Source organism: Palaemon carinicauda, chromosome 26 (genome assembly GCF_036898095.1).
Source record: "Palaemon carinicauda isolate YSFRI2023 chromosome 26, ASM3689809v2, whole genome shotgun sequence".
NCBI classification, from domain to species: Eukaryota; Metazoa; Arthropoda; class Malacostraca; order Decapoda; family Palaemonidae; genus Palaemon; species Palaemon carinicauda.
Window position 1 is genome coordinate 104,074,565 of NC_090750.1, and position 14,131 is coordinate 104,088,695.

General features: G+C 42.2%; 1 protein-coding gene across 1 annotated transcript in view; it reads left to right on the forward strand.

The window, feature by feature from the left end:
• The window catches only part of LOC137620358 (uncharacterized), a 6,351-nt gene extending 2,995 nt beyond the window's left edge, over nt 1-3,356 (forward strand). The window contains exons 5-7 of the mRNA XM_068350587.1: nt 569-667; nt 943-1,107; nt 2,740-3,356. Coding sequence (XP_068206688.1) covers nt 569-667; nt 943-1,107; nt 2,740-2,967 — 492 coding nt within the window. The 3' untranslated portion in view covers nt 2,968-3,356. The remainder of the gene's footprint in view (nt 1-568; nt 668-942; nt 1,108-2,739) is intronic.
• Nucleotides 3,357-14,131: the final 10,775 nt, after the last annotated feature.

A 14,131-nucleotide genomic window follows, 5' to 3' on the forward strand; every position in this document is an offset into this window, starting at 1 on the left:
CAGTGCCCTTGAGACTTGCCATATAAACATATGATTAGCGCCCAAGCCCCCTCTCCACCCAAGGAGGGCCAGGCAATGACTGCTGGTGACTAATGACTAAGCATATAGTCCTATAGGCTCCCCCCAAATCCCCCATTCTTAGCTCACTTCTTCCTTCCCATCGTTATTTTTACATTGAGGGGTCGTTTGCCTGATATACTCTCTCCAATGCCTTCTATCAAAAGCATCCTATTCCACCAAACCTCTTCTCTCTATATCATCCTTCACTTTATCTCACCGTCTAACTCTCTGCCTCCCCCTAACAGGTTCCTCCCAAGCCTTGTCCACCAGACACTTATCACCACTGAAATCATTACTACGCCTGCCATTCTTATTTCATTTACAATGCCTTTTATCAAAGGCATCCTTTTCCACCAAACCTCTTCTTTCCATATCATCCTTCATCTTATCTCACTGTCTAATTCTCTGCATTAGCTCACTCCAAGCAACAAAATTTTCTTTCGCATGACCGCTGGTCTGTCAGCGTCCATGGAACCGGTCGCCAACTGACCCGACTTTCGTATTTCAGAAAAAGTTTTGGCTGCGAGATATCGAAGAGGATCTGCCGGAGCATTTCGTGCAGCTCTTGATGGCCAGAAGCAAACTTGAAGTGGAAACACTGACTGGGGTAAGATATGAAAAATATTTTGATGGTGCAAACTGGGATAGAATACCATTTACATTATTTATATGCAAATATGTTTGTGCGTTATGTGTATATCATATATACATTAAAGCGAGCCATAATACATTGTATTCTTTGGGTCAACAGATATCTTATTACATTGCTTTTCATATTAATTTTCCCTTGCTGTCAAAAACTCTTTACTGTGTTTGTATTAAATATCCTTCAACATTTCTTCCATTAAATATCCTAATATCCTCATTAAACTCTCCACAAAGGACGAAGAAAGAGGAGGAACTATCCGCGCCAAGTGCATGGCCCTCACCCCGATACTTATGGCCGCCAACATGACCTCGATCGACCTGCTAAGCATCGCAACGGGGGGCGACAGCGATGAAATCAAGATAAAAGATGTCCTCAGAAGTAAAGTTATAGATGTCAAGGTAATAAAAGTCTTTTTCACGTGTATTAAGTTTAATATAAGAAGGTAAATAAATATTTGATGATAGCAGCTACCTGCTAGGGTTTGTAAGGTATGTTTGAGTGAAGGTAAGGTTCCTGAAGAATAGATGAGAGGAGTGATTGTTCTCTTTAAAGGTTTAAAGGTCGTTCATGAATGGCAGAGGCAAAGGACAGTGACATTGCCCTATCAAGTAGGACAATGCCCTAGAGACGGACCATATATACATATGATCAGCGCCCAAGCTGGGACCAACGAGGGCCAGTCAATGGCTGCTGATGACTCGGCAGACAGACCTATAGGCTCTCCCAAACCCCCCATCCTTATCTTACAAGGATGGTGAGGTTGCAACAACATAAAAAAAATAACAAGTTTAAGCAGGACTGGAACTTTAGTCTGGCGTTCACCGGTCAGGGACGTTACCACATCGGCCACCACAACCCTGTGTGTCATAATAGATTGTTGGATGGAAGTGAGGCCTTTCTAGAATGTCTAGGTAAGAGGCGGCTAGTTTAGCGAGAAAATGGTGATTGTCGCTGTGGCTATTTAAGATTTTTAAGGACGGAGGGATGCAATAAGCTGGAGAAATGATAAAGGATATAGGTGGGACATAGTAGAATACGAAATTGAGCTGTAAATGGAATATGGAATGATTGTTGTTTGTAGATGATACAGCGTTGATTGGGGATCGTAAAGAGAAACGCCAGAAGCTAGTAAGGGAATTTGAAAGTGTCTGAAAAATGAAAAAGTTGAGAGTATATATGAATAAGAGTTATGTAATGAAAGCAACTAGAAAGGGAGAGGGAATAACAGAAGAAAGGAAGTGGGTGGAGTGAGCATAGTGGATAAAAGCAAAACGAAAGAAGGTGGTAAATCACAGAATAGGAGAAATAGCAAAATAGCAAGATATGTGCAAAAGATTGGTTGACTTGAGTTCTCTGTGGAAGTCAAAGTTGGAACATATATAAGGATCAATGAACCAATTCTCCTTTATGGAAGGGGAACTTAGATCAGAGTTTTCAAGGTGGTTTGAACATGTGGAGAGTGTATAATTCTAGGATGTAATGTATGCAGGAATATTAAACTTGCCGTTGATGAACTTTCTGTGGAGAGGTATGAAGCAACTAATAATCTGGAGGTTTCATGATGAAACTGTTAAAGTATAGTGTTTTAGTGGCTTGTGTTGGTCTTCGACAAGTAAGGTCGAGAGAGGTAACAGGATGTGTTTAAAATATGGAGAAGAGAATTGAATTGTTGGCATTTCACATCCTTAGCTATGAGCATGTACAGACGCTGAAATTAATACCACACCTCGCTCTGAAAAAGTGTATCCTGTCACACCTTTACTGCGCTGCGAGTTGATGTGTAACCCCGCCCACCAGCTATGCCGTCTCTCCCCTACACAATCTGTTTGGTTATTTGTCACGCAGTAAGGGTGTGACAGGATGCAATTTATTAGAATGAGGTGTGCCAGGAATTCCTGTATCCAACTGGACCTGTAGCAACTAAGTTTGGCTAACTCCAATCATGACAGTATTAAGTCATATATCTGTACAGTTTTCAGTACTCTGCCTCTTTTTGTTATTCACTCTAACAAGTACAAACTCCTTTTCAGAGTCTTCTCGTCCTCTTCCCAACGGGACGCCTTTTCAAGGAGCCATACCCAAACATACGGGGTTACATAATCGACATGGAACATTCTACTCTCATGGTTAAATTGTACTTCAAATTAAGTCACTGTAAGCTCGTAAGTTCTAAATGTCAGAAGATGCACTATTTCGACGTGCAGGATTCGTGCAAAGAATACATTTGCTTCGATTTCCTAACCGTGAGGTCACTTTAATGCGAAAGCATTGCATTGGGTTGGTGCAAGGCTTAGGACTGGGATCTCTGACTTAAAACTAGAATCTTCGCATCTACGCTACGCCTATCGTATGGCAGTTGTCTTGATCAGCAAGCTTTTCCCTCCTAATGCTCAGCGAGTGATGGGGAATGGAGGTGTTTTTGTATGTTACTGTTGGATGAAGTTAACATTAATTCACTTCATCAAAAATATATTCTACCTTTGTACATGATTAGTTATCGACCTCATACAGTCATTAAATCTGCAGTTATGTCATCACAGGTCCATCTTGAATATTATCCTCTTCCTTAGCTCAGCACATATGATTACCTCCATCAACGAAGTTGGAAGGAGGTTACGTTTCACCCCGTGTTCGTTTGTGAACAGCTTCCTGGGATTAACAGCTTGCAGGGATTAACTGTTATGGAAAGAGTTAGAAATTATTAAATTTTGGAAGGTCAATGTCAAAGATCAAGGTCATGGTCGAGCAAATGATCGAGAAATAAGCTGCTGCGGCAGAGGTCTATGCTTTACTGAGTGCTCCTCTAATTGCTTATCAAATTACATCTTGTTTTTCTAGAAAAAAACATAGAACTGTAACTATGTAACGTAACTGTATTCTCGGTTATCTTACTCCTATTATTATTAAAGTGGACTTGAATATGTTGCTGAAAAGCTTGTACGCTCCAACACTCGAACACAGTAGTTCACTTCCCAGAAAGTGGAGATCCCTTTAAGTTGAGATTATATAATTGTTTGACTAATCTGGTCAGGCAACTCAAGAGGGTGTCGTCAAGCTTTACACCAAGAACTTGTGTGTGACTGTTCCATTCGCTAATATAAAAGGTCATTTATATTTACTATGATTGAGTTACAGATTTGGATGTAAATTGGGCCGCACACTGATATACCTTATATAATACTAGTGTACGCAGCCCGTCAAAAATGACTGCTAAATATTTAGATAGTTGTGCACACACACAGTGTACCTCCAATGATGCCCCCCTCTCACCAGTGTATGACTACTTGCTCTCCCACTACCCGAGGGATAGGGAAAGACCGAGTAGTTATATGTCTGACAATGCCGCTGAGCATGACCGAAAAGCAGTATATTCTTTGCATATATATATATATATATATATATATATATATATATATATATATATATATATATATATATATATATATATATATAGTCAGCCACTTGCTCTTTATTATATAGGGGAGATTCCTTCTCACTTAACCAAACAACAGATCTATAATAAAAACATAGAACCCGAACTCTCTTATCAATTTTCCTTTAGTACATTTCCTCCCTGTGAAGTATTATCATAAGTAGATAAACTTCTCCAGATGTCAAGATTTATGTCCAGGTTCCTTCACAGGCATAAGAATGGTAAGTTTTATTTATTTTTTATCGTAAGGTGAAGGATGATATGGAGAGAAGAGGCTCGGCGAAAAAAAAATTAAGAAAGATGGCAGGCCTAGTAAAGATTACAGAGGTGAATAGAGTGTCACAACTGAGCTAGTATGGGATCGTGTTGAGGCTGGATAGAGGCTTGGGAGGAACCTGCCAGGGGGAGAATATTGAAAGAGGCATAGAATTGGATGGTGAGATAAGGTGAAGGATGATATGGAGAGAATAAGTTTGGTGGAAGAGGATGCCTTTGATCGAAGGCATCGGAGAGGGCGCATCAGGCGACCTACCCCTTAATGTAGGGATAAGGGTAGGAAAAGAAGACAACAATATACAGAATTCATTACATCATAACGCGAGTTCTATGTTGAAATTCGCAGTGTGTGTGGTATCAACGTGCTGCTAATGAGGCTTTGTAGGCTGGAGGTGAATGAAGCTAGCAGTGGAAATTCTGTGCAACCGAGATGCCTTGTGTGTGAGAGAGAGAGAGAGAGAGAGAGAGAGAGAGAGAGAGAGAGATATTTTATACTAGCCTAAATTTTGCTATACAAATTGAAATCACTTGCTGAGAGAGAGAGAGAGAGAGAGAGAGAGAGAGAGAGAGAGAGAGAGAGAGAGAGAGAGAGAGAGAGAGCGTGCTTGTCTCAAATAAATGGCTCCAGAGATAAGAAATTTCAGAATCACGTAAGAACCTCATGGAGAGAGAGTCTCTCTCTCTCTCTCTCTCTCTCTCTCTCTCTCTCTCTCTCTCTCTCTCTCTCTCTCTGAGTTGGCCTTTACCTTGAAAACCAGTAAAGGTCTTATAGCACGTTTCTAGCCTTATTATAACATTTTAGTACCCTTTTTAGCCTTTTATACCATTATAGCACTTTTCTAGCCCTTACAATGGTTTTCTAGCCTTTTTAACAGCTTTGTAGCCTTTTTAACAGCTTTGTAGCCTTTTTAACAGTTATCCAGCCTTTAAATATATTTTATAAATGTCACTCATGAATGGCAGAAGCGGGGATAGGGTAGTGCCCCAGAGGCAGGACAATGTCCCAGACTCCTAGAGCCTTAAGGACGCATTTATTAGAAAAAAAAAATATTTATCTGTACTGAAACCAAAATTGTAATTCAAGCCTTTTATTTCTTTGATTTTCTTTTATCTTTTTCCATATTTGGTATATATATATATATATATATATATATATATATATATATATATATATATATATATATATATATATATATATATATATATATATATATATATATATATATATATATATATACAGTATATATATATATATATATATATATATATATATATATATATATATATATATATATATATATATCCTTCACGCTGTTACTGTTTTTAGAATGATATATTGTTAATTTATTCTCATCATTTATTTATTTTCTTTTTCCTTTCCTCACAGGGCTTTTAATCACTGGGCTATTTTTCCCTGTTGGAGCCCTTGGGCTTATAGCATCTTGCTTTTCCAACTAGGGTTGTAGCTTGGCTAGTAATAATAATAATAATAATAATAATAATCAAACGTTTCATAAATATTTCTGATAGGACTGACTGTTATTACGAAACTTCTAGAGCTTCTAGTAGTGTGACCACAATCCCATTGTTGTGGGAAGAGCAACGAGGAACCTGGAACCTGAAATGATAAACCATAATATACAGTGGTTTTTTTTAATAATGCTTAGGAAAATTCTCACCAAATGCATTTAAATATTTTATTTTATTTAAAGAAAGGTTTTTTTCCTTTTTATACTAAATAAAAACTATTAAAATCCTCAACTCTGAATTTTCACTTGTTTACGGAAAGACAAATGTAAACAAAACGCCAGTCGCCATTTTCAAACGTGTCGGTGAGTTGGAAACGAAATTTCTTGAATTATCTCTTATTATTACCCGTGATTTCATGGTATATGGAATTAAAACTATTGTTTAAGTAGATATATGTATATATATTCAATTATATTGGTTAAATTCGGTGTAGGAACATTGTTATAAGGTTTAGATCGGCAAGGTAGCCTCTGCCGGCATATACCCTAAGCCAGTCAAGGTAGCCCCTACCGGCACATACCCTAAGCCAGTCAAGGTAGCCTCTACCGGTATATACCCTAAGCCAGTCAAGGTAGCCTCTACCGGCATATACCCTAAGCCAGTCAAGGTAGCCTCTGCCGGCATATACCCTAAGCCAGTCAAGGTAGCCTCTGCCGGCATATACCCTAAGCCAGTCAAGGTAGCCTCTGCCGGCATATACCCTAAGCCAGTCAAGGTAGCCTCTACTGGCATATACCCTAAGCCAGTCACAAGGTAGCCTCTACCAGCATATACCCTAAGCCAGTCACAAGGTAGCCTCTACCGGCATATACCCTAAGCCAGTCAAGGTAGCCTCTGCCGGCATATACCCTAAGCCAGTCACAAGGTAGCCTCTACCGGCATATACCCTAAGCCAGTCACAAGGTAGCCTCTGCCGGCATATACCCTAAGCCAGTCACAAGGTAGCCTCTGCCGGCATATACCCTAAGCCAGTCAAGGTAGCCTCTGCCGGCATATACCCTAAGCCAGTCAAGGTAGCCTCTACCGGCATATACCCTAAGCCAGTCAAGGTAGCCTCTACCGGCATATACCCTAAGCCAGTCAAGGTAGCCTCTGCCGGCATATACCCTAAGCCAGTCACAATTAAGGTAAACGAAACCTACCTTAGGGTACCTATATATACTCATATTCAATGTAAGGAAGGTATTCCGGTTTCATTGTAGTGTATTACAGGGCAATGTAACCTAGGAAAACAACTACTTTTTCTTATAGAAAAAATTACGCTCCCTTCGAAAATGACACTCGTTCCCGTCGCAAATTAATAGTTTCAGAAATATATATACATCTATATCCTCCGATAATGGGGGACCCCCAGTGGGAACTCTGGGTTTTGGGTGGGGAAAACATACTGGGGAATCGATATATAAACGTAAAACAAGCCTTTTCTTCTCTATACATTTCATAGGTTACATTGCCATGTAATTCACTACAATGAAACCAAAAAAAATTACTTTTTCTTATAGAAAAAATTACGCTCTGTTGAATTTTAATGATGAACTCGAATAATATATGAATACTGTCGAGTAATGTATGAATACTGTTGAGTTACGTATGAATACTGATTAATAAACAATTAATAGTTGTATGTTTGATAACGGCCATTTATATGTATAATGACGGCCGACTAAGAATAGGAATCCCCCCCCCCCCCCCCATTTGGTAAGTAGGTAAGGAGCACGCAGGAGGAACTGGCCGCTTATATACAAAGGCTCCCATTTATCAATACTTTCTAAAGGAATTTACACAACAAATTTGGAATAATTTGTATTTTTCTGATGTAGGGTCAGAGAAGGGTGAGAGAGCGTGAACGGAACGATGTATCCCTCTGAGTAGGAAGACCGACCAAGGTTATGCCGCGTGAAGTATCCACCTCTGCCATTGAAATAACACGCGACTTAAATCACACACAGACCTCAGTCAAGCGGAAGAGCTCGTCCACCCACCTAGCTGGTGCTCGGTGAATGGTGGCCATTGTCACGACACTGTTAACTTTAAAATGCTGCGAAAAATGTCTTTATGATCAACAATAGTGATCACAACTCGACTAAGAACAATCACAACCGTACAATAAACAATTAGAAAATGAAAGCGATTGACGATTCTTCGACTAGTGGTGTCTGGAAGGTGAAAGAGTTGGGTTCTAATCTCTATGAATTATGTGCTCATCTCACTAGTATTTGTATGAAAAATGTGCATGCAGAGGGAATGATTGATAAATTGGCCAAAAAGTGATTGGAATTTGTACGCTTGTATTCAAAGATGAAAAGAGGAAGCAAAGCTTGAGAGAACAGTGATGAGAATGCTAAGGTGCATTATTGCAATATCACTGTTTGAAAGATTGGAAAATGATGAAAAAAAAAGAATGGCAGGTGTAGTGAAAATTACCGAAATGATAAGTGTCACTGACTGAGATGGTGTGGGCACGTATTGTGGATGGATGGTGGGGAGGGAGGGAAGAGGACTTGGGAGTAAACTGTAGGGGGGGAACATCAAGAGGGAGGCAGAAAATTAGATGGTGAGATAAGGTGAGGGATGATATGGAGAGAAGAGGTTTGGTGGAAGAGGATGCCTGGGATTGAAGGCATTGGAGAGAAATACCAGTTGCACTCGGTAGAGCGCAGACCTTCGCTGGGGCAGCGTATTTCTCGACCTTGTCCTTAGCATGAATTAATTGGCGTGGATTTTCATACACTCAAATATGAACCAAGTTTTGAAGTCTGTTGACAACGATGTCCAAACTTATGGCTGATTACGTGAATTGGACATTTTGCTTGACATTTGACCTTGACCTTCTCTGTTCTCTCAAGCTTTGCTTCCTATTTTCGTCTTTGAATACAAGCATACAAATTCCAATCGCTTTACGGCCAATTTATCAATCATTCCCTCTGCATGCACATTTTTCGCAGCGTTTTAAAGTTAACAGTGTCATGACAATGGCCACCATTCACCGAGCACCAGCTAGGTGGGTGGACAAGCTCTTCCGCTTGACAGAGGTCTGTGTGTGATCTAAGTCGCCTGTTATTTCAATGTCAGAGTTGGATACTTCACGCGGCATAACCTTGGTCGGTCTTCCTACTCAGAGGGATACATCGTTCACGCTATCTCACCCTTCTCTGACCCTACATCAGAAAAATACAAAATATTCCAAATTTCTTGTGTAAATTCCTTTAAAAAGTATTGATAAATGGTTAAAGGAATTTCTGGTAATTAACAGTTAAGTTAATTTGATGTAAAATGTTTGTGCTACATCTTATGTCATTACATTGAATGGCAGTAGGAATTAATAAGACTTAATTTTGTCATGCTAGGTAAGAAAAGTAAATTCTTCAGCAATGTATTATAAAGGAATCTAGAATATGTAAATCATGTATAGTTTGTGGATCATGTATTATTAGTCCATAGCTGCTTAATGTAGGAAACTATTTTGCATAGTTTCTTCTTAAACTGAATTCTTCTCTAAATATGCTGTAGTATCAAACACTTTTCCTAACAGGTAATTAATATAAATAAATTTTCTTTTCAGACCAAGCGTCGCATCGTGACGATTTAAGTCATTTCTGTACGTGCCACAAGTTGATTCAATACAATTCAAAATTTTCTTTTCAGACCAAGCGTCGCATCGTGACGATTTAAGTCATTTCTGTACATGCCTCAAGTTGATTCAGTACAATTCAACGTTATCCCTTTGCATTAGCCCTAAGTTATATGTTATCTCACGTTATTCAAAGTGTCAGACAGGTTTCCAGTGACTTCGTTAAAACCAGAGAACACGATCATTTAACTACTTTTTACTACGCTGAATCTTAAAGTACGAGGGGTGTTCATTAAAGATTTCCTCTGTGTATTGGTACATTGCTTCCTTTTAATACTGGTTTTTAAACATGTGACTTACCCGGTAGTTATATATATAGCTCAAGTCCCTGACGTCACGGCAGAAATTTCAAAACTCGCGGCAATCGCCGATTGGGTAGCCAGGTGTACTACCAGTGCGCCCTCTACCCAGGTACCTGGAACCATTCCAGTCATTCCTCAGATCTTCCCTGCCGCCGCACCGGCGACATCGTTGGATTTTTTCACTCGCTGTAACCTGTATAATTGCAGTTATCTTGGTGATGTACAATTTGGTTTTGGCTTTCGCTCGTTTGGATTTGTTTTGGGATTTTCTTGAACCACTATTGAAATTTGTTATTTTGACCCATGCTCGTTTGATCTCTCTCTCAAATATTCATAATGTCTGATTCTTCTTCAAGTATTCGAAGGTGTGTGAGAGGTTGTAAGACCCGGCTTGCTAAAGCCTCTGTTGATCCCCACTCCATTTGTGTAAAATGTAGAGGTAAAGTGTGTGAGTTGGTTGATCGTTGCGATGAATGTGTTATTTTGTCTGAGAGTGAGTGGTTGGAGTATTACCGCTACACTTGTAGGCTTGAGAGAGATAGGATTAGAAGGAGGAAGAGTTCATCTCGTTCTTCTAGAGATTGTTCCCCTCCCCGTGTCAACGAACCTAATCCTTCCCCTGCAGTGGTAGTTCCAGATCCCACTACTGTTACTACTGATGAACCAACTCTAAAGGACATGATGGTGGCCATTCAAGCCCTGGGCGTGAGAGTTGAGTCGCTCGCAGCAGACGAAACCAAGTTAATGTCCGACTTTAATGAATTGAAGAGTGCTAGTGTCGGTGCTAAAAGTGCAGTGAATTTAATCAGTGCAGTGGAGGGTGCGTCTGCTCGGATCTGTCGTTCTCCTAGCCATAGACCTCTTCCAAGCTCCCCAATCCCTGGGAGAAGGAATGTCGAACGGCGAAAGGAAACGAGAGGCGTTAGCGCTCGAGCAGACGTCCCCTCGAGCGTACCTGTTGACGCTTCACGGGACGCTCGCCCTCGCCATGGAAAAGGTGAGGTGAAAGTGTTTTCATCATCTTCGGATGACGCAACGCCCAGACGGGGCTGGCGTCTCACATCCAGACCTCTGAAGAGGAAGATTGACTCTGTCGATCAGCGTCATATCTTGACGCCTCAGGCTCCTGGTTGCAGCCATTGGAGCAGTCCGGAGCGTTTTCCTTCCTACGAAGAATGCTCTCCAGCCAAGCGCCCTGTTACGTCGGAAGGAGATAAAAGGATGTCGGAAGCTGTCAAGCGTCCAGCCCCACCGGTTGCAAGACAGTGTTCTGAGACTGGCATGACCTCGCTACATGCTCCTCCTCCTTCAGATTGGTTTTCGTCCCCCGGACGCTCTGCGCTTACCTTGAGCGACGTAGCAAGCGATCTTGTGGTAGAAGCAACGTCTCCTGTTTTGCCACAACAAGTTGACCCTAATTTTAGTATACTGCAAGATATGCAGCGGAAACTCTCTTCCCTCATGCAAGTCTATCAGCCTGCGGACAAGAAGAGAGTGGCTCACCAAGACCCCGAGCGTCAGGATTCTTCATACCTTAACGCCAAGCGTCAAAAGGTTAAAAGTCGAGAGGTTCTTGACGACAGGCAGCTTTCCAAGCGTCGAGAGCTTAGTAGCCATGATGCCGAGCGGCGTAATGAGGATCCTCTTGCTAAGCGTCGAGAGACTGATCTGCATGACGCCGAGCGTCAAGCAGTTAGACGTGACGCCGAGCGTAAGAGCCTCGGACGTCGTAATGACGCCAGACGAGCCGAGCGTCGAGATCGCGAACGTCTTAGTTCCGATCGTTATGATCGCAAGCGTCTTAGTTCCGAGCGCCAAGCGTTGGGACAACGTGACGCAAGGCGTGATGATCTTGGACCCATTGATGCCAGAAGTCAGGACCATAAGGAGTTGACTCCTAGGAAACAAGACATCTCTACCTCGGTTAGATACTTGTCGGAGGAAGGGATCGATGATCACCTTTCCCCTACTGATCTTTTAGAGGAAGTCTCGGAAGGAGAAGATCCTAAGACGACCCTTCATCCTTCGGTTGACTTAAAGAAACTCATGAGAGTTTTTACTGAAGAGTTCCCGAGTTATTTTGTGCTTGCTGCTCCTCGTTCCCCGCCTTCAGAGTTTACGCTAGGGAAGGCGTCGAAGGAGTCTCTGTTTACAAAGATGGTGCTGTCTCGATCATCAAAGAGAGCTTTGAGGATGGTGGGAGACTGGATGCAATCCAAGAAGGACCAGGGAAAGACTGTTTTCTCTTTTCCCCCGGCTAGATTGGCTTCCAAATCTAGTGTTTAGTACGAGACGGGAAAAGTTCTTGGCTTGGGAGTTCCTGCCTCTGCCCAAGGAGACTTTTCGAGTCTGGTAGACGCTCCTCGTCGGACAGCCATGAGAAGGACCAAAATACTCTGGTCAACGTCGGAGCTTGATCATCTTCTCAAAGGCGTCTTCAGAGCTTTCGAGGTATTCAATTTCCTTGACTGGACTCTGGGAGCCTTGGGGAAAAAGGTTTCTGCCTTGAAGGATGTGGACACTGAAAGTCACATCCTCATTATGTCGTGCATGGATAAAGCCATAAGAGACGGATCCAATGAGTTGGCAGCCCTTTTCTCGGCGGGTGTTCTTAAGAAAAGAGCCCAAATGTGTTATTTTCTGTCCAATGGGGTTACACCCATTCAGAAGTCAGAATTGCTGTACGCACCTCTTTCTTCCTTTCTTTTCCCTCAAGAGTTGGTCAGAGAGGTCTCTTCCGCTTTAACCCAAAAGGCCACACAGGATTGGTGTAAAAAACAGCAAGGAAGGTTCTGATTACTTCCTTCACAAGCCGCAAGCCTAAGGAAGAAGCTCCATTCCCTCAGTTTTCGCAGCCGTTTTGAGGGAAAACTTTCAGTAGAGGTAGTTCCAGACTCGAGGGAAGGATAGCAAGCAGAAGAGGATCCAGGCCAGGGCGGAGCAGAGTCTGACTGCATTCGCCTTGAGACAGCAGTAGGAGCCAGACTAAACGACTTCTGGCGAGCTTGGGAGAAGAGAGGAGCAGACCTTTGGTCCGTACAATTACTGAAGGAGGGATACAAAATCCCTTTCATAGGGAAACCTCCTTTAGTAGTAGCTCCGATAGATCTCTCTGCCAGATACAGAGAGGAGTCAAAGATGCAGGCTATGCAACTTCAAATGTGTCTCTTGTTGGAGAAGGAGGCAATAGAGAGGGTGCGAGATTTGCGGTCACCAGGTTTCTACAACCGCTTATTCCTGGTTCCCAAGAACTCGGGGGGGATGGAGACCAGTCCTGGACGTAAGTGCTCTCAACGCCTTCGTTCAAAAGACAAAGTTCTCCATGGAGACATTGAAGTCTGTCCTAGCGACAGTAAGAAAGGACGACTGGATGGTCTCTTTATACCTCCAGGATGCTTACTTCCACATCCCCATTCATCCGAGCTTCAAGCATTACCTGAGGTTCGTTTACAAGGAGGAAGTTTTCCAGTTTCGGGCCCTTTGTTTTGACCTCAGCACCGCCCCTCAAATATTTATGAAGCTGATGTTAAATGTAGCAAGCATACTGCATTCAAGAGGTATCAGAGCCTCCCTGTATCTGGACGACTGGCTACTCAGAGCTCATTCCTACAATCGTTGCCTGGAAGATCTACAGATGACATTGAGGTTATCAGAAGATCTGGGTCTTCTAATAAACAGAGACAAGTCTCAACTGACACCATTCCAAAGGATCCTTTATTTGGGGATGGAAATTCAGAGTCAAGTTTTTTGGGCTTTTCCGTCAGCCTCAAGGATGGAGCAAGCCCTATTGAAACTTCATCCCTTTTTAGAGAAATGGAAGTGTTCTGTGAGAGAGTGGATGAGTCTGCTGGGAACCCTCTCCTCGTTGGAGCAGTTTGTCTCCCTGGGAAGGCTGAATCTTCGCCATCTTCAGTTCCACCTCAATCGTCATTGGGACAAGGAAAAGGAACTAGAGACAAAATGCATCCCATTACGGAATCTGTAAAAAGTTGCCTTCAGTGGTGGAACGACCCGGTCAAACTTCAAGAAGGTCTCTCCCTGGAACAGAGGAACCCAGACCTTGTGTTGTGTTCCGACGCCTTTGACTCGGGGTGGGGAGCAACACTGGGCAAGTTGGAGATCTCGGGTCTGTGGACAAAAGATCAGGAGAGCCTCCACATAAACCAGAAAGAGCTGTTGGTAGTCCTGTTGGCCCTCAAAGGCTTCGAAGGGTCAGTATTGAACAGAGTGGTGCAGGTCAACGCCGTCAA